This window comes from Schistocerca nitens, chromosome 3, assembly GCF_023898315.1.
Source record: "Schistocerca nitens isolate TAMUIC-IGC-003100 chromosome 3, iqSchNite1.1, whole genome shotgun sequence".
NCBI classification, from domain to species: Eukaryota; Metazoa; Arthropoda; class Insecta; order Orthoptera; family Acrididae; genus Schistocerca; species Schistocerca nitens.
This window is the reverse complement of record NC_064616.1, coordinates 447,398,676-447,425,434: the sequence shown is the minus strand read 5'-3', so window position 1 is coordinate 447,425,434 and position 26,759 is coordinate 447,398,676. Positions and strand designations below refer to the sequence as shown.

The window sequence follows — 26,759 nt, the reverse complement described above, 5'->3', positions numbered from 1 at the left end:
CCCACATGGTCACAGAACTGTCTCAGCCTCTGATTCAGACCCTCCACTTGGCTCTGTACTGTCGACAATGCTGCAGATGGTGAGCTCTGCTTTCATCCCACTAGCGAGACTGGCAGTCTTCACCAAATCAGATAGCTGCCGGAAACCAGCGAGGATTTCCTCCAATCCATAGCGACACACATCATTGGTGCTGACATGAGCGACCACCTGCAGATGGGTGCACCCTGTACCCTTCATGGCATCCGGAAGGACCCTTTCCACATCTGGAATGACTCCCCCCAGTATGCACACGGAGAGCACGTTGGTTTTCTTCCCCTCCCTTGCAGCCATATCCCTAAGGGGCCCCATTACGTGCTTGACATTGGAGCTCCCAACTACCAGTAAGCCCACCCTCTGTGACCACCTGGATCTTGCAGACTGAGGGGCAACCTCTGGAACAGGACTAGCAGCCATGTCCGGCCGAAGATCAGTATCAGCCGGAGACAGAGCCTGAAACCGGTTTGTCAGACAAAATGGAGAGGCCTTCCATTCGGCCCTCCGGAATGTCTTTCGCCCCCTGCCACACCTTGAGATGACCTCCCACTCTACCACAGCTGAGGGGTCAGCCTCAAAGTGGGCAGTATCCTGGGCAGCCACAGCCGTAGTCCGATCGGGGGATGTGTGGGACGAGCTGGCCGTCCCCGACAAACCCCCGTCCGGACCCCCACAGTGATGCCCATTGGCAACAGCCTCAAGCTGTGTGACCGAAGCCAGCATAGCCTGAAGCTGTGAGCGAAGGGAGATCCAACTCAGCCCACAACAGTCACAGTCCCTATCCGTGCTGAATACTGTTGTGCAAAGAACGTCTGAACTAATCTACAGAGAGCACAAACAATTCGACACATAATTTAAATGGTTATTAAAATACAAGACTGCCTAGTAAATGCAGTAATGCTGCTAGTTGCACACTGCTGACACACTGCTCGGCAGCAGAGAACTGTTGACTCCACCTGTTTACGTCTGGGTTTACAGTTTCTACTGGTGGCAGGTAAAGGTGTCTGTGAGAGGTCAGGATGTATGTAGTTCACCTCCCAGGGCATGGCTGCTGTGGATCTGGTGGAGTGTGTCAGTGGCAGACTGTCATGGAAACAGTGTTGGTTGAATTATTCCTTTACTGCATAATAATTACAGCAGTGGATGCAGAACTGTATAGCTGACCAGTGCCTCCGTGAAGTAGGCAGCCATGGCCTGTGAAGTGAGCCCATGTCAGTAGTAGCCTGCCAGAACGACTTACACTGCATGTTCCCTCAGGTGATGGAGGCATCCTGCAAGGTGCTGCTATCAGCACAGTGGCATCGACACTGACTCATAAGCATCACTGTGTGGCACATGGTGGACAGACAGCATGTGGGCTGAAGTATTTGGCTTGGCCCATGTTGCTCAACGTGGCATGTACTGGTTGAGGCAGGATCAAACCATGACCTCCAGCATGAATAATGATGGTCGTTTGTGCCCTCACTGGCCAGTGTACACTTAGGTGACAAAAGTCATTGGATACCTCCTAATATTGTGTCAGACCTTGTTATGCCTGGCGTAGTGCAGCCACTCGATGTGGCATGGAATCAACAAGTGGTTGGAAGTCCCCTTCAGAAATATTGAGCCATGCTGCCTGTACAGCCTTCCATAATTGCAAAAGTGTTGCCAGTACAGAATTCTGTTGTGCATGAACTGACCTCTCAGTTATGTCCCATATATGTTTGATGAGATTCCTGTTGGGCAATCTGGGTGGCCAAATCATTCACCTGAATTGTCCAGAATGTTCTTCAAACCAGTTTTGAACAATTGTGGCCCAGTGACATGATGCACTGTCATTCATAAAATTTAATCATTGTTTGAGAACATGAGGTCCATGAATGGCTGAAATTGTCCTGATGGATCTCCATAGCCAATAGAGGGCAGTGTTGCCACAGTGCTGCACTCACTTAGTGAGTGTGCCACCGTCTTGCCACGTGAATATGCTGGCGAGTAATGCCCCTCATGGCTCGCATAAATACCGCCGCATCCTACCCATTCAATCAGTCATGTAATTTGCTGAATAGTATTCGTTACTATCTCCACCATACTACTGGCTATCCACCAATGACTTTGCTTTGATATTGGTTTTCCTGTCTGGTCTCCATTTGGATTGTGGCTCATAGTTGATCTGTTGACAGTATTGTGTTGAAAGTTCATTGCACTTAGTTGTAGCCTAGATAGCTATTGCCTTGCTCTTGTTGTGTTGGGTCCATCGTTGTCTGCACTGTTGCTCAACTCTGACATGGATTTGAGTTCTGACTGCATGAGGTCTGCCAGCTGGAGTGGCCGTGCGGTTCTAGGCGCTACAGACTGGAACAGAGCGACCGCTACGGTCGCAGGTTCGAATCCTGCCTCGGGCATGGATGTGTGTGATGTCCTTAGGTTAGTTAGGTTTAATTAGTTCTAAGTTCTAGGTGACTGATGACCTCAGAAGTTAAGTCGCATAGTGCTCAGAGCCATTTTTTTGCGGGAGATCTTCCCACCTTGGGTCATCATCTTTTCTTGCCTGTTCTCTGATGTGAACACCAGTATCTGGCACTTGCAGTAATAGCAATTGGTGATGAGGAAAAAGGAAGTTGTTTCGTAGCATGGATGCTAAATTGGTTAGTCTGCTCGAGCAAAAGCAGCAGCTGATGCACCAGTAGCAGATACAGACAGACTTGTTACAGAAGTTTTTTTCAATGTCAATAATCTTCACCAACAGCTGTATATTTTAAGATATTTTATTTTATTCTGAAAGCAACCAGTTTCAGCAATTCATCTTGCCATCTTCAGGTCCAATACGTTTTTATCCAAATAAACAAACTTATTGTATAGCGCCATAAACCACTGGATATCATGAATTCCAGTCATATAAATGCTTCATACAAAGACATGACAGCAATATGAATTGCTGAAATTGGTTGCTTTCAGAATAAAATAAAATATCATAAAATATGTGGCTATTGGTGAAGTTTATTGACATTGAAAAGTACTTACCAGCCGATGTCCCCTGGCTGTGATGGACCAACAGAGATTAGTAGTAGTAGTAGTAGTAGTAGTAGCTTTATTCATCTGTAGATCTCTTTTTACAAGGATATAGGACATGTCAAAGTATTTCCAAATGTAGATCAATTTAAAATAAGCTAATTTGTATACACGTATATTTACATACTTCTAGTTAGAGACAATCATTGATTTACTCCTGGTATATAATACTTTTTTTTACAAATAACTTATTAAATAATGTAATGCCACATTGCTCACTCATATCTCACTGCACACACTATATACACATTGTTTCATAACACTTCACACACACACACACACACACTGGTGATCTCTGGGCCATTTTCTGTATCACAACTCCCCATTTGCTATCCTGAAAACTGAGTCAGCATCCCTCCATAATGAGGAAGATGTTGAGCTCAGAAGGAGGAAGAGGTGTTAGTATTGTGCTATGCATAGCTTGGGGGTAAGAATTTCTAGAAAGGAAAAAAATAAGGAAAAATCATAAAGTGAAGGTGTTATGTGGAGTGTTGGATATTTTATAATCAGTATTATTATTATTTATTTATTTGTATAACATTTTTTATCAAAGCCCTACTCTGTTTTATCTAAGTAATCCTTCAATGTATAAAATGTGTTGCATAACAGGTACTTTTTAGCTGCTTTTTAAATAAGTGTATTTTTGCAATTTCTTTAATCTCTTTTGGTAATTTATTGTACAGTTTTATTCCTTGGTAGAAAATGCTGTTTTGAGTTTTATGTTTTTTTTATTGGTAATTGTAAGTTGAGTCTATCTCTTGTTGCATGCTCATGGACAGAGATGTTTGTACAGTAATTACTAGTGTTATTTTTGATGTGTACAACTGACTGGTAAATGTATTCACATGGAGTAGTTAAAATCCCCAGTGATCTGAACAGATCTTTACAATGAGCTCGACTAGTATTTTTGGTTATTATCTGTATGGCTCTTTTCTGGAGTTTGAAAATTGTGTTCATATTTTGTGCATTTGTTCCCCAAAAAAGAATACCATATCTAAGAATTGAGTGTACATATGAATAATATGTAACTAAAAGACACCGCATGTTAAACACTGATGATAGGATTCTAAGGGCATAACATGCTGGTGACATTCTGTTTGCAAGTAACTTTGTGTGTTCACACCACTTCAACTGAGAATCAGTATTCATTCCTAGGAATTTTGCATTTGTTACACAGTCTATAGAGCTGCCATCTACATTTAATTTAACATTGTCATTTTTCCTCTTCAGACTGAAATTCATGGCATTAGTTTTCTTTGTGTGCAATGTCACTTTATTACTTATTGACCAGTCATAAACTTCCTTGATAGTTTCATTTGGTTTCTCGGCAAGGGGTTCTCTTGTTTTCTCAGTGACTAAAATATTGCTGTCATCAGCAAAGAGGACTTTTTCACCATGAGTAACCCTACTGGGAAAGTCATTGATGTATATCAGGAACAGTATTGGTCCTAATATGCTACCTTGCAGAACCCCTATATTAATGTATTTTGGTTCTAATAAGTGTTTTACTAAATGTTTGGATCTATTTGAAGTATGTGTTATCTCTACTCTTTGTACCCTATCTGTTAGGTATGATCGAAACCATTCATTAGCTACCCCTCTTATTCCTAATGCTTCTAATTTATTTAATAGAATCTTGTGATTGACTGTATCAAATGCCTTAGAAAGATCCAAAAATATGCCTGTGACACACTCATCTTTATCAAAAGCATCAAATACAACTTTTGTGAATTCTATTATGGCTGACTCCATATTTTTGCCACTTCGGAAACCAAACTGATTTGCTTAAAAGATTGTATTTATTCAGGTAATTCATTGATTGCTTCTATTATTTTTTAGAATGCTGACAGCAAGGAAATGGGCCAGTAATTTTCTATGTCTTCTGCATTACCTTTCTTAAGCAAAGGTAAAACTCTTGCCTGTTTTAACTGCTCTGGAAATGTCCCTGATGTGAAGGATTCATTTATTATATTTGTTAAGGGGCTTTCCTGTAACTGACGGTCTACACCTCACCCATGGCTACTACCTAGCAGCAGCACTTTCTTCTTCCTAACAGTTTGTACATTCCTAGGCTTCTTGGCCTCAGTTGAAGTGTGCTGCACATTTCCTGCTCCTCGTTCTACCTGAGGCTCTTCTCCACTTAACTCTGGCAGTGGTAGATACCTGTTTTTGGTGTTGATGATAAAACTGTCAGTTTTTGTTCTCTTTCTTCCTATCCTCGTACCAGCTGTCAGTTCCCAACCACCCTCCTCCCCCCTATCTCCCTTGATCCTTATGAGTTCCTTCCTTGCTTCCTCCAACTGTGCCTGAAGGGCACAGATTTTCCTTTCCTGCTTTCCTGTTCCCCAAACAACATGTTCGTACTGCATACTCTGCAGTTCTAGGAGAGAGCCTGTTCTCTGCTCCCAACATTCGCCTGACTGCATCCCTCCCCCCCCCCCCCCTCCAGCGAAAATATTTCCTACAAGATTGGCAACAAATCTCTCTACTCACTACCCTATAACAGCTCCCACAGTTCTCACTCATGGTCAGTTTCAAAAGAATAATTAACTTAAAAGAATGTTTTAAATTTGTCAAGGATGCGAGATTGGCTGTGTGTAAACAAAAGAACAACACAAAGGTCTTATGTGTGGTGGTTGTTTTTTTTTTGTACTGATTTAGAGATACAATAACAGAAGAATGAATTTGTAATTAATTTGCTTTTAGAGAATTTACATTATCAGGCATGTTTGGTCAGGTTTTTAAACTTTTATAACTGGGACATTTTAGGCCTAGATCGAGTCTATCTAACTAGTAAACAATACAAATACTATTTAGAAACATTTAATTACACTTTTACTGCACAATAGACACTGATGAAACTAGTAGCAGACTCTTTGAAATGAATTTTGCACTATCAAGAAGACTTGAATAGAATTTTTCGTGTTTATGTCATGCAAAATTTTGCATTATGTCACAATTATCAGGACTTTAGCTAAAGAACAAGTTTTTTCAAGAACAAGCACTGCTAGAACGCTAATATTCAGTTGTGTGATGCAGGAAACAACAGCAAGTATACAAAACAAAGGAGATTTAAATTTGACACTATTCCCTCTTAAATAAGTTTTTTTAGCAGACGAAGGAAATACCTGTGATCTCACTCGGCAGCCATCTTGCTAATCCATCTTGATGTTACAAAAGTCTCTTGACCTCTAAGCGGACAAACTTCATGTGGAAAAGCCTGCTGCGCCCCATGGACTGGCACCCCTTGCAATTGACACCACATCGTGTCCTCCATCATTTCCCCCTTTAAGTGACACTGTGGAGGAGTGGGACATAGTTCTCTCTAATTACGGCTCACAAGCCATTGGTGGCATTATTCAGGCTGCATTCCAATCTCCCAGGATGAACAGCACAATGCCTCCAGCACTGGGCATTGTTCCTCAATGCTTACAATTATACTATCTGGTACTAGCCGACAGCCCAGCGTCCTACTGCTGATGCATTGTCCCATATACCGCTTGGCTCAGACCTGGATTTCACTCACAGGAGGTCCTCTGCTTCCACATCTATGTCTAACGTCAACATCCATTGGACAGTTTCCCCCTTGTGGCCATATGTGTTTCTGCTGCAACACACCAGGATCCCTCCCTACATTTGCTATGTAATCCATGGTTGGCCCTATTACCTCACTCGTCATTTGATGACAGAGATCTGCCAATGAAAACAGCTTTTTTACCACTTCTCAGTTGCAGATGGTGTGATCCTTTTGGTTACTGAGATGGATGCACATTGAGTGGTTATTCCGGCAGAACTGCATTGTTGGGTATTGAGTTCGCTTCACTGGGGTCATTGGAGCATGTCCTGCATGAAGACACTGGCACAGCCCCCTGTGTACTGGCCAGGGATCAACAGCAACATTGAGAAGATGGTCCCTAGATGCACAGCATCCATCCACCGCCAGGTGGTGCCCCCTCAATCCTTTGCCCCCTGGCCTACTCCTTGCCTCCCTTGGGACCACATTCATATCGATTTTGCAAGCGCATTTTTGAGTTCTATGTGACTGCTCATTGTGGATGCTTATTCAAAGTACCCCTATGTCATACACGTGGCATCCACCATGACCCAGACTACTCTTACTGCCTTGGCCTAAGTTTTGGCCATCGGAGGGCTGCCCCACACATTGGTCTCTGACAGTGTCCCACAATTCATGACCTCTGCCTTCGAGGACTTCTGTGCCACTAATGGCATCGAACAGATCTGTAGTCCTCCTTTCCATCCTTCCTCCAATGGGAAACTGAATGTCTGGTCCAGACTTTTAAGCAGCAGATGAAGAAGGCTATCAAATCCTCAACCACTATGGCAGCCCTTACTTTGTTATTGAGCACTTATGCCCATCTCCAGTGATGTTCTCCATCACCTTTACCATTCAGGCAGTCGTGTTCTTTGTCTGATAGCATTTATCATTATCTCCATCATACTACTGACTACTTGCCAACAACTTCACTTTGATATTGGTTTTCCTCTCTGGTCTCGATTTGGATTGTGGCCCATGCATGATCTGTTGACAGCGTTGTGTCAAAAGTTTGTCGTACTTTGTTGTAGCCTAGATAACTACTGCCTTGCTCTTGTTGTGTCAGGTCTGCCATTCATCTGCCCTGTTGCTCAACTGCGGCATGGGTTAGAGGCCTGACTGCAGACGGTCTTCTCTCGTTGCATCATCATTGTTTCTCACCAGTTTCTCTGACATGTGCACCATATCTGGCATCTCGCAGATGTAGCAGAAACAGAAGTGGTCCTGGGCACTAAGTCATAAGCGGTTTGAGGTGCCAGGTGTAATCATTACAGATTCAGCCATAGCTTTACCATCATGTCAGTGCCTCTAGTAGGCCTGTCAGTGCTGTAATGTGTAGCAACTCGTTGTTTCAGAGATCCTGAACAGTGTCTTCTGCATTGTCAGCATACTGAATGCATGCTCTTACACCAGTGCACCTAGTTATTGAGGTATCTTGTAGTACCCTTCATATGGCATAATTTGGTGAGTCGCTCTGTGAGAAATATATATTGAGGGAATCATGTGCACTTCACATAGCACCAGTTTTCAACACACATTTCAGCAATTGTGAAGGGGCCATTTGCTGAGTAGAACAGCATAGCTCTTCCTAAATGGCTTCAAATTATGTAACTTATGTTTGAAAACTCACTGTATCTGGCTAAGAGGAGCAGGCAGAAAGTTGGTACTTGTTTCCCAAAACCCTTCCTATTTGGGTGCAGACCATTATTGAAATTTAAGACCATTTAAAAATGTGCTGTACTGCATGAAAACCACATGAGGTGTTCTTTTGAGGTCACAAAACTACGGTTTCTTCACTCCATTAATTTCTTTTTTCATTCCATTTGCTAAATTCACAAGTCAAAATTTTTCTAGTGCCATATTACGGTTCCATTCATAATTTACATCTTGCCAATAATGTATAATGATTGGAACAAAAATTTCACACTGGAGGGATGTCATATCAGATGTCCCATGAGGATCAGTATTGGGCCCATTACCCTTCTCATTATATGTTAATGACGTGTCAACATTCTCAGAAACTGGCATTCGTTGAAACTGGCAATGAATGCTCGTGTAACATATATTTGTGGCTTACACTTTTTTGATCATATCACACTGGCAAATTATCGTGGCCATGTGCTGATAAGCAGAGAGACTATCATACTTTATGTTCGCTCTGTTATTTTCTCAATCACTGCTTCCCTCTTATTTGTCCTCAACTGTTACACTACTACATGAGCAGCACAGCAGAAATAGTCATTCTCAACAAAGTAGAATTCTCTGTGTACCATAACATAACACTGCCATGTTCTCTAAATTATTTTCTAATCAGGAACCAGACTTTGGAGCCATATTCCTCAACATACGAGAGAAATGAATTCCTTCCAAAGTTCAAAAGACAGTTAATGGTCCACCGTCTAGCACAATAGCCATTCCTCCCACATTCTCTCCAGCTCACTCTCTTCAGCACCCCTCTGCCACAACTTTTCCTTCCCACTTGTCAGCAGAATTCTCTGTTCATATTCTGTTCTTTCGTAACAGCCATTGTCACTGTCATTTCAGTCTTCACCTCCTCCTTCTTCCATTTCACTTCTGATGACACTAAACAGGACTTCCAATGTGCTAAGCTAATCTATGTCATTCTAAATTCCCTTTACTATTATTGTTAGTGTCATTTGTTATTCTAGTAGTAGTAGCAGCTGTTGTTGGAAAGATTTTGTAGTATCTTTAGTGTGCATTGTTCCTGCTCAAATGTAATAGAGGGCCTTAGGATTCTAATGTGGTCAGGCTAAATCATTAGTGAGTAAATAAATAAGGAAATCAATATTTTCCAGATGTTTCAAATTAACACAGTAACAAACACAGTTTACCTAAATTGAGAGCTAAAGACAACACCAATTCACACAGCCTTGCTCCAGCTTTTCAACTAGAACTATCGGTAAATCAGGCTGCCCATACCAACATCCGAGTATTTCTTGCAAGTGTTCCATCTTTGACTCCACCAACCATCATCAGGTTGCAAGTCTGTAATCCTAGACATGAGATGACACAGAATTTCTTGTATGATTTTAAAGGACACATCTTCCGTGCTGAAAATGGTTCAATGTAACATAGTGGACAACACAAATATTTCACTTCACCAATAATTTTCTGATTTTAAACTCTTTATTGTGACTTCACAGATGTAAGCAGAATAACCCATGTGCTCACAAGTGCTTGGATACGGGAGTAGCTGTTGAATGTACCTGCTATCCTGGATACCAGCTGGATGCTGATGGGAAATCCTGCAATGGTAAGAACTAATGACACTTATTTTGAACTGTATATCTGGATGTGTACTTTTTAATGAGCACCATGGTTAAAAAATAAGACACAGAGGCACAAAAGCTACAGAATTAATTGTGGCTATGCACTGTAAGAATATTTAGACAGGTAGCTGACCTACAATGATGGTTCAGTTAAGTGTAGGATTGACACAAGAAAGACTTCTGATTTATTCTACATCTGCCACAGTATGGTATATGACAGAAGGTACCCTATACCACTACTAGTCATTCTGCATTTCCTTTTGCGTTCCACTTATGAATAGAGCGAGGGAAAAATATGTGCCAGTATGCCTCCACATGAGCCCTTATTTCTTGTTTCTTATCTTCATGGTCCCTGCGAAATATATATAGGCAACAGTAGAATCATCCTGCAGTCAGCTCCAAATGCCACTTAGCTAAATTTTCTCAATAGTGCTTCTCGAAAAGAACATCACCTTCCCATCAGGTATTCTCATTTGAGTTCCCAAACCATCTCTGTAACACTAGCATGTTGCTCAAACCTACCAGTAACAGATGTGGCAGCCCAAATTTGAATTGCTTCTATGTCTTCCTTTAATCTGACTTGGTACGGATCTGGAACACTGGAGCAGTACTCATGAATAGGTCACAGTAGCATTTTATATGAGGTATCTTTTACAGATGAGTCATAATTTCTCAAAATTCTCCCAATAAAACGAAGTTGACTATTTGCCTTCCCTAGCAAAATCCTCAGATGCTTGTTCCATTTCATATCACTTTGCAACATTATGCCCAGATACTTAAACAATATGACTGCGTGAAGCAAGATATTACTAATGCTGTATCTAACCCTTAAGCGTTTATTTTTCGTACTCATCTGCTTTAACTTACATTTTTCTATGTTTAGAGCTAGTTGCCATTCATAACACCAACTAGGAATTTTGTCTAACCAGGAACCCTTTGAGTGCGAGGTTGCAGGTTCAACCTTTAGTAAGGCTCATCGGAAAGTCTGTGTTAACAATTATGACATAAAAATATTAACTACCATTTACTCACCATGTGCATCATGAGGGCACTAGGAAATGAGTGTCTGGCAGGTACAGAGATCAACTTTCTGTGGGAAGTATGTATTAGACATCACAAAATGGACATTGTTGACATTTAAGAAATCTTCAAAACCAACCATTAACTTGTACCATGAACACTGACTGAAAAATGGCATGCCACCATGATCCTGAAGCTTTGCGCCATCAAGACTGAAGGCAAACACCTTGGGAGTTACAAACCATGCAAGACATTGAGTCAGGCATCCACTCTTAAAGAATGCATACAGAGACTGGTGTGACAAGGTCATGAGAACTGATGGAATATGATGGCATGCAACCAAATGAAAATCTGTATGGCACTTGTCATGAAACTGGAAATCCTTTAAGGCGTAGCTGTAGATACTGTGATAATATGCTTTATAGGCATGGAAAAAAACACTTTTCAAATGATAGTTTTCTCTAAAGGAGGAAGATTTTTAAATGCAGACCAGGAATCAATCAAAAGCAAGTTATTTTGACCAACTATTGGAAAAGCAAGTTATTTTGACCAACTATTGGTCAAAAGCAGTGCTAATGCCATAGTTGTAGTTATCTTCCAACCATTTTCCCACTCTTGCTTACTGTGACATAAATATTCCCTACTGCCCTTGCAGTCATGGACATGAGACAGAATCATAGGGGGCAGAGCACCTTCAACTTCATGCAGCACAATAAATAACTTTCCAGAAAATTTACTTCCAAGATAAACAGTCAGCGTAATTGTATACGAATGTGTTAAAGTGATGATGTTAGTTGATCTTTATACACCTCTCTTATTCTTGTTACCTCTAATTTCGAGTGTTCCTTCCATATGTGTTTTCTCTTCAAATCCCAATTTGTTGGTGCTGAAAAAAATTCCTTATTGAGTGATGGGATAAGTTTGTTTATCTCATCTACAAATTTTTGTGCCGATTCTGGAGTTTGCCGTGTGTCATCAAGTTGATCCATTGTTTGGAATTTCTTTATCTTATATCTACCAATTCTGTAGTGCTGTTTGAAGTTATGCAACCATCTACTGCTTCCATTTAAATCATTATAATCTATCTTGTGCACAATTTGAAGTGCATAACATAGTAGGTCACTATCACGCACATCCTCTAAATTGTATCGAGCATCCTTGAAATGTGCAAACACCAGTTTTTGTAGCAAGTGCACCATGCCCTCCTTTAGTTTTTCTGATGGATTACACACTCATATTGCTGCACACTTATTCAAAACCAGTTCATAATATTTTTTACTTATACTGTGGATGAGTTTCCATATACGTAATAATGTTTAGTACCTGCTCCTTGAACAACAATTGTCGTTTACTACATTTCCCTGGAGATAGGATTTGTGGCTCCCTGTCGGACAAGGACAATGAACTAAATGGCTTGACACCTATTTCAATATCACTTTCACTTGTTAAGTGTGTATTGTCATCATTGTACTCCACATGTACATTGTCCGCACAGTTGAGTGTATACAACACCACACATTCCACTGACTCATCCTGTAGAAACACTAATATTTCATCTGCCACTTTTTTCTCACTCTGTAAAATTCTTTGGGTTCCTTTCTGATGAAATGTCAACTTTGGCAACTGTTGTTGTAGATATAATAGAATGTTTGCTTTGTTTATCATTGCCATTGCACTGCTTTGCATCAACACCGCAAGCACTGTACCATGTTGGGAGTTACTCATCGATTAAGCAGTTCAGCTATGCACTGTAGCCTCATACTGTGCTCACCATTGGATACCTCCAGTCCTGACCCCTGTTGCCATTAGCAGCCAATGTTGTGGTTGCATGGTAGACAATATGTGGTGCTTCGAATGCTGTGAACATAATTGGCCTATTGTGACCTTGCACTCGAGGGGTTCCTCATAAGTCATCTTGTACCCTCCTACAATAACTCAACTTTGCACGTTGCTGCACACCACAACATCATCAGCAAACAATTGCAGATTGCTGCCCACTGTGCCAGTTCATTTATGTATATAGAAAATAATAGCTTTCCTATGATACTTCCCTCAGATACTTGTGATGATATCCTTGTCTCTGATGAACACTTGCCATCCAGGACACCATACTGGTTTCTATTAGTGAAGAAGTCTTTAAGCCACTCGCATATCTAGAAACCTACTCCATGTACTTGTAGCATTGTTAACAGCCCGCAGTGAGGAACCATGTCATATGCTGTAATTTTTCCTCCTATCTACGTAATTCTGTAGCTCTCAATTCGTTCGAGCACTCAATCATTCATGGTAGGAAACACAGTCATAGCTCAGTCACTCAAAATGATTCTGAAATTTTACTTGTTAGAATGAAATCAGGTGATGATTCTTCTTCTCTGCAGGCTCGTGCTTTGCGGCAGTCTGCTAATCTGTACAAATAAAATGCCTCGTAATTTTGGGAGCGTTGTACGAGGTGCGGCTAGAAAAAAACCGGGCTGATGCTGGAAAAAACATTTATTTACAATTATTTACAATTTCATGTTATCTCCTTCAATGTACTCTCCTCCTCGGTCTCTACACCGCTCCATACGAATTTTCCACTGTTCATAGCAATGCTGCAGATCATTTTCGGTAAGTCCATACATTACTTCCGTCGCTTTTTCTTTTACTGCTTCAACAGTCTCAAATCTAGTTCCTTTCAAAGCTGACTTGACTTTAGGGAAAAGAAAAAAGTCACAGGGGGCCAAATCAGGTGAGTAGGGTGGATGATCTAAGATGGGAATGTTGTGTTTTGCCAAAAACGTCTTCACTGACAACGCACTGTGAGCTGGGGCATTGTCTTGGTGAAGGATCCATGACTTTTTTCTCCACAAATCGTTCCGTTTTCTCTGTACTCGCTCATGTAGGGTAGCCAGGATGCTAATGGAGTAATGCTGATTCACTGTTTGTCCCTCTGGTACCCAATCAATGTGCACAATCCCTTTGATGTCAGTTTTTGCTGACAATGGTCTGCCAGTGCGAGTGTCATCACTGGTGTCTTCGCGGCCATCTTTAAATCGTTTAAACCACTCAAACACTTATGTTCGTGATAAACAATCATCGCCATACACTTGTTGTAACATTACAAACGTTTCACTTGCAGATTTTCCTAGTTTGAAACAAAATCTGATGTTAACACGCTGTTCTTTCTGTACACTCAACATTTTCCGACGCACAGACAAAACGTCAACTACTTAAAACAGACGCCACGGGCAGACTGAGTGCAGGAGGCAGATGAAACTCGAGCAGTAGGCGGAGCGAGAGTCACGTGACAGGCCACATGACTTTCAGCCTTATTGCATTCGTTTTATTGTTTCACCAGTACTAGTCCGGTTTTTTTCTAGCCACACCTCGTATAATCAATCGGGAAACCTCATATCAAGCGGATATTTGGCTTTGATGAAGTTTAACCTTCCGAAGAAGGAATGGAGCTCTTGGATTATTAAATGCAGGTTCGTATCCAGTCTTTCGGAAGTTCCCTTCTGATTAACAACTACGCAATATATCGATAAATATCATTAATTCTCAAATGTCAAATACACACCTTTTATTTGAAGGAGCAATCTATATATATTTCCTTTTTAATCGTACAGTTTTGTCTCAGTTATCTTCTGTCATAAATCTCAATAATCAGATTACAATTCTTCAAACCAAGCTCAGGCTAATCGGCACGAAGACAATCTCGGAAGCTTTTTTTCTTCTAACAACCACCAGAGAGAGTACTACTAAGAATAATTATGCGCTCATGGGATAGATATTGTATGAAACTATTTTGCGCATGGATTCTGCGAGTATGGAGATAGAAAATTAGTAAACGTCATTCAAGGGTAGAATTGTATCAGAATAATTCATCGAATATAAAGAGATATTACAACTGCCCCTCGCAGCAAGCAAAGTTAATGATAATACACTTTGCGAGCTAACAGGAAAAATTTGTTGGGTTGTTTATTCAAAAGAGGAATATTTTGAATTAATAGAATTTTACTGTAGAGAGTATGGGTAACATGTTAAGACAGTAAGTTACGAGAATACCTAAGCTGTAGCTTTTACATGTACTGGGGTATACCCGCATCCCGAGTACATAACCAGGGAAGATGTAGATTGGTGTAATTACGAAAAAGGTCTACCCATTTGGGTACTGGCCTTCACAGGGAAACCCTGGAAAACCCGGAAGAATAGACCCCAGCTCAGGTATTAAAGAAGATAGGAAAGCCTAAATCCAGTAATTTTGAAATATATAGAAGCTCCATAGATTAGACCGAAGGAAAAGTGCCTCATAGCCAAAAAAATTTTTACAATATTGCTGAAAAAAAATTTTCAAAATTCTTCTTTCGACGATGTAGCCGGCGATCTCATTGTGAAGTCGATGGAACAGGAACACTGGGTACGGACACTGGGTAGGCGACGTACAGCGTTTGGTGGAGGCAGCACGGAGGACAGGCGATGGCTTATGGTACAGGATAGAAGCTGGTAATGTGCCGTAGAAACAGGAAGATGATCTCAGGAACAGATGGTCAGGGACGTGAACATGAAACAGGTTTAAAGTGGAATAAGAAAAGGTTCTGACTGAATAAATCCCTGGAAGAGAGTTGATTAAGGCAATGAAGTCCATATTTCATCGTTGAACTCAAAATCGGAGTGGATTCTTATATTCTTCCATCTGTACTAGACTGGAACATCCATCAGTCCTGACAATCGCGAATGTTTTTGTAGTCCTCAATACCAAAGTTGTTTTGCATTACAACTGCTGATTGTCCAAAACATTGCCAAATAGACTGTGGGCATTTAAATTTTGTTGTAGCTCATATCGAATGTATTCCTCTCAAAAAATTTTTTAATCTAATCTTCGTTTTGTTGTAGTGCAGGTGGAAGTAGAGCATTGAATCTGTCTGAGGTTTGCTTTCAATTACGAAATTATGGATAAAATTTAGGTTTACACCTGATGGAAAATTTTAAACATAGGCATATGACACTGACTCCACAAAAGGAATAATTTGAAAAATTTTCATTATTCTTATCATTAATTGATTTATAGTTTTCATTATTCTTATCATTAATTGATTTATAGATCCACTTGCAAATAAATATCATTAATGATGACGTATGTTCATTTAACAAATCATCCAATCGCAGAATCTTCTTCATCCTCTCATGAACATTTATGGAAATATATTTCAACAATTATGTCCATAATATGAAACACACAAACTGATATTCTTAAAAAGTTAATTACAATTCTTAAATTAATTCTCCTGGTAAAGAAGGCATAATGAAAAATCTAAAAATTATAATAATTTTCTCTCGCGCAACCAGAGAGTTTCTTCAATTGTTTGCAACAGTGACATTATCGACTGTTGCTTCATTTCACAGTTTATTTGTTTTGTTGCGCGAACAGCGCACATCATACACACAGCGTATTTACCTACATATCCCACACTTTTCAAGTTTCACACGCAATTCTCACATAAGTGCTGTGTCTTGAGGAAATGTAGATGCACTTTCATTGTATATCACTGTGGCTTCTGCTCATAGTCCACACTTACAGACACTAGTAATTAACAAATTCTTCTACCTATCTTAAAATTTTTGTGCTAAACTATCACAGGAGTAATTTCACTGTCTCTTAACCTATCACAGGAGTAATCTCACTGTCTCTTAACCTATCACAGGAGTAATCTCACTGTCTCTTAACCTATCACAGGAGCAGTCTCACTGTCTCTTAACCTCTAGACAACATAAACTTCTTGATATTTATATACACATTCGACTCATAGTCAAATTCCACTCTAAATTCTTCTCCATATTTGGTATCACAGATCTACAATCCTTCAAAAATTTCTTAATATCATTATGTGGAAATAATCCCTTTATTCTTTTCGATTCGGGATATGCCAACAAGTATGATCCAGGATTTGGTATATTTACAATAACATATGGTCCGGTATAAATAAGGTTCCATTTCTTTATGTTCTTCATCAGTTTCAAGGAATGGATGTGTCGCCTCAATAAACTCTTTTCTCCAAGATGAAACGTCTGAATCCGGTGAATCCATTTATCATATGTCAATTTCCGTTGTATTGCCTTTTTAGTTAAATTGACAAGTGCGAGTCGAATCTTTTCCTCCAATTTTAAATTCTGGTCTTCATATTACAGGTACTATTATTTTATTAATCTCTCTCGCATCCAGAACTAATCTAACGTTACCTCCAGGTTTTGGGACGACTAAGAGCGGAGAACAATATGGACTAGTTGATGGCTCAATCAAGTTCCATTCTAACATTCTATTTATCTCCTTTTGAATGGATTGTTTTAAATGCCAGGGGATCGGATAGTGCGTGTAACAGTAAGTCTGATGTGGCTTCACTTGTAGGTGACAAATATACCCTTTAATAATTCCTGGTTTCTCATCAAAAATCTCTTCATATGCCTCTAACAAATAATGAAGCTGCTGCTTTTGTTCTCCGGTAAGCTGATATGATTCACTAGCTTTTATCATTGTTGTTTGGTTAAAGTCCTCCTGTTGTATCAAATCCTTTGAAAGCGCCTTCCAATGACCATTTGTAGTGTCAATTAATTGAATTATGGCACCGCGACAATATTTCTCATGCACCGTTTCCTTTCTATTTAAATCCAGTGCTATCTCTTCTCCATGTAATCTAAATTTAACTATTCCTTCCAAAAAATCAATCTGATAGTCGTACTCCTGCATACTCCCAATACCAAGAATACAGTCCACTAATAACTTCTGCACTACAAGGAACGTGCATTTTATTGCTACATTTCCCATTTTCATCTCTAATTGTGTTTGTATTTTGACATTGGGAGAGCGTGCTCCAATAGCTCCAATGATTTTGCAGTTCTGTACTGGCAAAATTGGTACCTTCTTCTTCCTAATAATTCTCCGAAAAAGAGCGCCTGAGATGACATTGGCGGAAGCGGCGGTGTCTAATATCACATTTGTTGGAACTTCCTCTATTTCAACAAATACTTCCGATACCGGAACACTCGATCTGTCATTATGACATGTTATTAAATCCTTTGTTAATTCTTCAGTCAACAGCTCACCATCATTATATCTTAACAATTGTAATTTTACTGTTTCGCCCCTAACAGATCCCCTGACCGCTCCTCCGGGGCACGATGCGGTCATGTTTAGTTTGAGTGATTGTTGGTCCGATTGGTATTTGTCTCTTCAGCTACTTCAGTGATTATCGGTTGTTGTGGTGAATTCTTTCTATGTTGTCTTGCTTGATTCGTGCAATTATTGTTGTTGTTCTGCTGGTGTTGGTAGAACTGTCCTGTGTTGCCATACATTGGATTATATCGATTAAAATTCCTACTGTTCCTAAAATAGCCCCTCACTGCACCATTACTAAAGTTTCCATTATGGTAATAATTATTGTTTGCATTTTGTCCATTGCTAAGTCTCCTCGGAGAGTGTAGTTGGTTATGGTTATTGTTACTGCTACCATTACTGCCATTCCCACTCGAGTTGCAGCTCAGCTTCGCTTCTATTGTTCTTCTTTGATATGACATTCTCTTGCCCTTTTATTGTCCTCCTCAATTATATCAATACGATCAAGCGTAGTCATAAATGAGTCTATATCCTTATCATTTATATATAACAGCTGATTCCTTATACTGGTGGGTAGTCTGGACTTGAGTGTTCTAAGTATATCCAGCAAAGGAATCGGTACATCCCAATACAAAGATTTATTAATGTATTTCTCAAAATATGTCTTTAGAGATCCTCTAGAAAATGAGAAAGGCTCAGGATATAACACTTCCTGCCTAAGTCTTTCTTGTACTCCAGCAGACCAATATTTTGCTAGAAAAGCCTGCTCAAATTCTTTGTAACATTTACAAGAAGATGTTTGTTCGGATGCCCACAATGCTCCTGATCCTTGTATATATCCAGATACAAAACTAATCTTTTGCCATTCTGTCCAAGATCGTGGAAATAGACCTCTGAAACTTCGAATAAAGACTACAGGATGAACATTCTTTTTGTCAGGGTTAAAGATTTGAAATTGTCTCTGTTTAATCATCTTTTCCTCAATGGTACTGTGATTCCAAAAATCATCCTGTTCGTACTTTTCCCTGTGGCTATCCGTTATATCGAATCTAACTTGTGACGTTCCAGTTCTGTCTACATCGGATCTTGACGTGGACGGAATGTCACGCGCAGATTGAGAATTTTGTTTCCTACTTCTTGCTGTTTCTAAATCCTCCTGCGAGAGATTTAGTGATCTTTCAATATTTCCTTTCCAACACGAGAATTCTTCGCCAAGTTGTTCACAAACTTCCTTTAACCCTTTGTTGAAAAAATTCTCCTCGGAACTCTCTGAAATTGACTGTAAAGCTACTTTCACAGTTTCTTCTATGGTTTCCGAAGGAAAATTTTGCTGCTCTAATGTCATTTCTGAAAACTTTCCCGCAAGTACATTTATTCTATATTCCACTGTCTCCTGTTTTTCCTTCACTTCGTCAAATTGCTTCTTTAGATTATCTTGGGATCCTATAATTTATGGTATCATAGCTACGGAACACTGTATGTCCTCTTGAGCTTGTATTACTTGAGGAAACAGTTCTACTTGTTTTTGTATCGTGTCAATTTTGACGGATACATATTCGGTTAGTTCCGCTTTTAATTTACTGTTGTTTTCTTGGTATTGTTGGTGGACCTGCTCAATTTTAGCAATAAGATTCTGTTCGGTCCTTACTGCCTGTTCTTTTATTTCCTGTGTCTGGGTATTTAATCTCTGATCTAATTCGGTAAAGGTTGCTCTTAATTGATTTTGTAATTCGGTTTGATTTTCAGCTAATTGATTTTGGAGTTCATTTTGTATAACGGATAAGTCTCGTTTTACCTCCGCTTGGCCTTCGGCTAATAGAGACAACTGTTGCATAATAACAACTAATGTGTCAACAACATTCTGATCAGCTGTTGTATGAATGTTTTCTGAACCAGCGGGATTATTTATATTGCTACCTAGCCACAACAGTCTCAGAATTGTTATCCGTGGCCTCTGCTTCTGAGCAAACAGCTGAAGGCTGTTGCACGTCTCGTTGCTGATTCAGTGACATTTTAAATGCCGCTCTAGTCAATACCATTAAATAACTGTCAATATCAGGTTCTAATCACTAAATACAGTTTCAAATTTACTGTCGTAGACACACTTAACTTTCAAATTACTTCACAGATGCTATAAAGTTCAATGTCCAGATAGGAAAACCACACAATATACAGTTCTACAATCTAACTGCTATCTGGAAAAAAGTTCTTTCTAAATTGATTTCAAACTATTTTAACTACAGGATAAAAAAATTAGATTTCTCTGGCCTTGTTCTGTAGTCTCGGTGTTGTCCAATAGTTGAAATCGTTTCTTGGTATCAGTAATCTTTTACTATGGGCACCGAATCTCTCTTCAGATTAGTTACCTCTCGTTCTCGTTGGTTTTCATGAAACAAAAAATACATATATTATATAACAATCCAATAGAGTCCTGTCACACTGGCGCCACTGTAATTTTTCCTCCTATCTACGTAATTCTGTAGCTCTCAATTCGTTCGAGCAATCAATCATTCATGATAGGAAACACAGTCATAGCTCAGTCACTCAAAATGATTCTGAAATTTACTTGTTAGAATGAAATCAGGCGATGATTCTTCTTCTCTGCAGGCTCGTGCTTTGCGGCAGTCTGCTAATATGTACAAATAAAATGCCTCGTAATTTTGGGAGCGTTGTATAATCAGTCAGGAAACCTCATATCAAGCGGATATTTGGCTTTGATGAAGTTTAACCTTCCGAAGAAGTAAAGGAGCTCTTGGATTATTAAATGCAGGTTCGTATCCAGTCTTTCGGAAGTTCCCTTCTGATTAACAACTACGCAATATATCGATAAATATCATTAATTCTCAAATGTCAAATACACACCTTTTATTTGAAGGAGCAATCTATATATATTTCCTTTTTAATCGTACAGTTTCGTCTCAGTTATCTTCTGTCATAAATCTCAATAATCAGATTACAATTCTTCAAACCAAGCTCAGGCTAATCGGCACGAAGACAATCTCGGAAGCTTTTTTTCTTCTAACAACCACCAGAGAGAGTACTACTAAGAATAATTATGCGCTCATGGGATAGATATTGTATGAAACTATTTTGCGCATGGATTCTGCGAGTATGGAGATAGAAAATTAGTAAACGTCATTCAAGGGTAGAATTGTATCAGAATAATTCATCGAATATAAAGATATATTACAATGCTTTACAGAAGTCTAGAAATATAGAATCTGCTTGTTGCCCCTCATTCATAGTTGTTAGTATATCATGTGACAAAAGGGCAAGTTGAGTTTCACACAATGATGCTTTCTAAAACCATGCTGATTCTTGGACATAAGCTTCTTGGTCTTAATGAAATTTACTATATTCAAACTGAGAATATGTTCAAGGATTCTCCAGCAAACCAATGCGAGGGATATTGGTCTGTAATTTTTCAAGTCCAATCTTTCACCATTTTTGTAAACATTAGTCACCTACACATTTTTCCAGTCACTTGGGACTTTGCACTGGGTGAAAGATTCATGATAAATGCAAGCTACATAAGGGACCAATGCTGCATATACTCTTTGTATAACAAAATTAGGATTCCATTGGGACCTGGTGATTTATTTGTCTTCACTTTGGACAGTTGTTTCTTTACACCAGGAATGCTTATTACCATGTCATCCATATGGGAGTCTGTCCAGTGTTCAAGCGATGGTATATTTGTACAATTCTCCCATGTAGTCAATTTCTTAAAAGCAAAATTTTAAATGTTCGCTTTTGTTTTACCATCTTCAACTGCCACCCACCAGACTGGTCAAAGAGTGACTGATGGAAGCCTTAGACTGACTTAGTGATTGTATGTAGGACCAGAATTTTCTCAGGTTCTTGCCCAGATCTTTTGCTATGATGGTGATAATTGTCGTATTCTTCACACATAGAACTTTTCGCAGATACACAAATCTCTGCTAACTTTTCCTGTCATCATTTGTATGTTCTCTTTTGAACTGTGAGTGCAACAACATTTGTTTCCTCAGCAATTTCCAAATTTTGTTGTTAAATTGTGGTGGTTGTTCCCATCCTTAATCCACTTAATAGCACACAGTTCTGTAGACAATGACTTACAATCTGTTGGTAAACTTTGCTCATAATTCCTCTACATCCATCTTACTGGAATTAAGTGATGTCAGCTCGCTAACTTATGAGATGCTAACAACTGTTTATCTGCTCTTTCTAGAATGAACACTCTTCGAGCCTTCTCAACTGATTTATTAACTTTTCTAACAATAGTTGCTATAATCACATTATGATAACTGATCCCCATCTCTGTACTGACACTGTTGATAAGGTCCAGTGTGTTTGTAGTTAATTGTAGGATCTCTGCCATACACATAATGAATTTCAGATTTGGGAAGCCATTTTGCATTCTTGGTTTCAACAGGTGCAGTTCAATCACAGCTTACCAATGAGCTACATCAGCAGTAGATCAGATATTGGGGCTGGGTGTGTATGGATCTCACATTGCATCATTGGCCTCCAGTGTCACCCGATTTCACTGTGTGTGTGGGATGAGGGGGGGGGGGGGGACAGGTTGCATGGGTGCAATATTATCTTAAGGCATGTTCACAAAAGCATGGGAAGAGTTTGACTGCCATCTGGATGTTTTTTGCATCAGTGGAGGGAAAAATTTCTGAAAAGTAAATTTATACTTTGACATTTATCTTCATTATGTTGTATGTGTATGTATGTGTAAGATACACCCTTGTAAAATAACTTTTAACAGGAGTCATTGAAAGCTCACTGTCAACTGGAGCAGATGGGTCCCGGTGACCCCACGGGATTAATTTTTTTTCCTTGGGCCGGTTGCACAGAATGTATTGAAAGTATTTTATTTAAAAGTTAGTTACATTTTGTTAGAATAGATATAAAGTGTTAAAGACAACAAACATAAATTTCAAAAATATTATGAATAATAGATAATATTTATGTTAAACCTTTTTCATGTTTCCTTTAATACTGAAAAGTGGATAGGACAATAATAATAATAAAATAATACCACTTTCTTCAAAATATTGCAATTTACATATGGAATAGTAAACAAGAGAAAAAAAAACATTTTTCTGTTCTACATAATTTTGTAAACACATATTACAAACAAGTGTTTTACATTCCTTACAATATTTTGAGATTTTCTTTCACTTTTTTTGATGGGCAACTGTAACACCTCTTCCTTTAAAGTATTAGCTGCAAGATGATCAAAGTGAGGGGCGTTCAGACATTTTTTGCGTTCTTCAAACTGGTCATTGTAACCAAAAATTCTTTAAAATAAGACATTAAAATAGACAATTATGTTATTTTCAAAAAATTAAATAGTCTTAAATAAGTCATAAGAATAGATAATTATTGTTAGTGATCTGTATTCATGACAAACATGAAGACAGAAAACTTACTTAATTGAAGCAGCTTGATCTTCAGGTGCTTTTCCACAAACTGAGAGTGATGTAGCAGTCTTCAACAATGAACATTGTACTGGCCTCCACAGTCAACTAAAATGATGAAGCTACAGATAAATACATGGTGCAGTTAACAAATATATGATTCATAATCTGAGCTTCAGGCCGTTGTGAACCAGACTGCTCCATTTAAATGATAAAACATTTGTTGTCCTACCCGTGAATCAAAATTTACCACAAGTTCTATCTTAGTTCATGTGAAAGATATATTCTTGCAAAATTATATGAATATTTTTGAAACGCCCTGTACTTTTTTCATCATTCAGAAGTGCACAGAGACCATTCCATTAAAGGTGGATCCTTTTGAAAAATGTATGGCAAAACAGTTTCTCTTGTAGTATCCAGAATTATATCTTTTGACATGCAGTGATATAACCTTTGGGACTGACTAGGATTTTTTATCTTAAAATAAAAGAAAAAACTCTTGCCTTCGAGTAGTAATTTGTATTAACTGAGCAAAAGTTACAACCACTCTTGAACCCTAGAGATTGATATTTCAATGAACTATGTGCCCTGTTAACTAAATACTACACTCACACCAGCCTAAACAGGAAAAAGAGTTATTTGAAGAAATTTACTGGGGCTGTGGACTCATGACTATTATGCAGTGCACTGAAATTCAAACACAAGTCCCCAACTCTTTTACTGAGTGAGCCAACTTTATATCATGCCTAAAGCAAAATTTCAGTTTATCACAAAGTCTGGAGAGCTCTTTTGCTATCTATGGCTCCATGACTAAGTGACATTTCTGGCTCTCAAATAAATGCAATATTAGTTTAAGAAGAATGGCTCTGTTGCTTTTTTTTTTGGGGGGGGGGGGGGAGGGGGGATGCAGAATGTGATAAGCAACAGATTGAAATGATGTCTTGTTGTAAGATGTCTTTTGTTAACAGAGTGCTAAAGTAATGCTATTCGAAGATAAGGAATTGTATCAACTTTGCACTAAGCTTCTTTACTGTTGTATGTAGTTTTTCTTCCCATCACATTTCAGCAGAGTATGTCTTGCACTCACCATTATTATGTGTGTGATTTTGTATAGAAATCAGCCTGTGATTCACCAGACCTTAAATCATTACTACATTCTTTGCTAAAGAATGTCTGAAACTATACTATGGGTAAGTGAGTTGTGCTGAGATAGCTCACTGATACAAGTTTCAAGTTAACCTTTATTTCATTACATTTACAATCAACAGTAAGACTCATTTCCTGGCACACAACATTATTGAACACACAATTCTGTTTAGAAACCAGCATATGATTCACCAAACCTTAACTTATCACCATCCCTCCCCCCTGATTTCACGATGGGGCTCTTGGTCCATGGTCATCTCTGGAATGTCACTGAATACTTCAAGAATGGTGGCAAATACAGCAAGTTCAGGAAATTTAAATAATATATCAATTGAGTGAGTAAAATGATCATCTGGATGATAAGACTGTCATTTTTATAATGTTTAATGGTGCATATTCAAAGATTGGTGAATTGTTACACTTTTAGAAAATTCAGTTTTGCTACAAAGGCTGTATATTTTCACTATATGCTAATCATGAAATTTAGTCAAGTGAATGCCTCAGATACTTAAGGTTGTATTTGACATACAGTTAAAGCTAGAATAGACCGAAAACTGATAAGTGCAATTCAGTTAAATCCTCTTGTCTATTACTGTACTCTCAAATGTTCAACAACCTCCCTACAGTCCTATCCACCCATCCCAAAGTAGTATTATAATGCATGTCCAACATACACAATATCTTTGTCTGTCACTACACCTCCCCTGCTTCCAACTACCTGTCACATGGATTATATCCTTGCAGAAGACCATGTTGCAATCTTTTCCGTATCTGTCTGCTCACCATATAATAGTCCAGACCTGTTATTACCTTTCCTTGCTATATCAAAAGCAGATCCACCTCTGAAAGCAGACACACCATATGCCAGCTAACCTGCAAACACTGCACAGCTTTCTAGATCAATGTATCAACAAACTGCCAGTTTACATCAGATCGTTCCAGCCAGGCACTTATGAGCAAGGGTGAGCAAACACCATACATGCAGGCTGTCAGACACCTGGACCACAGCCTTACACAATTATATAACTCACTCCAGTGCCTGCAGGCAGGGGTGGGTAAATGGCTCATTTATGTGACATAACAAGGTACGAACTCGGTGTCATAGGCCACTTGATTGATAGCTTATAATACCTATGCTTGCCCAGTCAGTAGGCTGAAAGTGCTCACAGTTGCATTTGCCTGCTTTGGAAAGGCTTCCAAGAGCTGAGAGGTATACCTCCAACAATTTGAACTGTATTCTCTTGCATATAGCATTTCTGGGAAACAACAAAGTGCTTGACTCTTGCCTTCGAGCAGTAATTTGTATAAACTGAGCAAAAGTTACAACCACTCTTGAACCCTAGAGATTGATATTTCAGTGAACTATGTGCCCTGTTAACTAAATACTACAGTCACACCAGCCAATCAGTGGAGTTCTCACTGGACACCGGAGCTGCCATATCATTAATGAATGAAGACTCATGTAAGTAGTTCAACTCAGCTTCTTTGGAAAGGCCTCAGTGACAGTTGTCTTACTGTCAAAAGACAATTCCTATCTTTGGAGAGTTGCCGCTTACAGCTAAGTACAGAAACATTGAGCATCTACTAACAGTCTTAGTAATGGAGTCTCCTACAACGGTTAACATTTTCAGCTGAGATGCTTTTACAGCATTTTATGATGTAGACTCTCATTGCAATATATAAAAAGAAATGTTTGAAGCATCACTATGTTGTACAAAAAATTTTAGTGCACATATAATTATGAAACCATTGGCGGTGCCAAAATTTTGTAGAGCTCACCTGCTACCATTTTGAGTTAAAGATGTTCACATCAAGTTTGTAAGGCTTCAGGAACGAGGCATACATTTTTGTGATTTCATCTAGTCAAGACACCACCTAGGGCTGGCATTAAAAAAGCCTAATGGGTCTTCACACATTCATTGTGATTTGAAGGTGACTGTCAATGCTCAGTCCAGTGTTGATCTTTGTCCTATGCTTCACCCAGAGAGTTGGTAATGAAACTAACCAGGGAAAAATAAATTTGAAAGATCAGTTTCAAGGATGCTTATATACAACTTCCATTAGGTACTGTATCAAAACAGTTGCTTATCTTAAATATGCCATTCAGCTTATACCAGAATGATCATTTAGCATTTGGGATTGGTAGTGACCAAGCCATGTTCCAAAAA

At 39.0% G+C, this 26,759-nt stretch overlaps 1 protein-coding gene across 3 annotated transcripts in view; it reads left to right on the top strand.

Moving 5' to 3' along the window:
* LOC126248378 (fibrillin-1-like) overlaps window positions 1-26,759 on the top strand; it is a 647,044-nt gene that overhangs the window by 231,284 nt on the left and 389,001 nt on the right. For all 3 annotated transcript variants that reach the window (XM_049949314.1, XM_049949313.1, XM_049949315.1), the window contains exon 6: window positions 9,799-9,908. In XM_049949314.1, coding sequence (XP_049805271.1) covers window positions 9,799-9,908 — 110 coding nt within the window. The remainder of the gene's footprint in view (window positions 1-9,798; window positions 9,909-26,759) is intronic.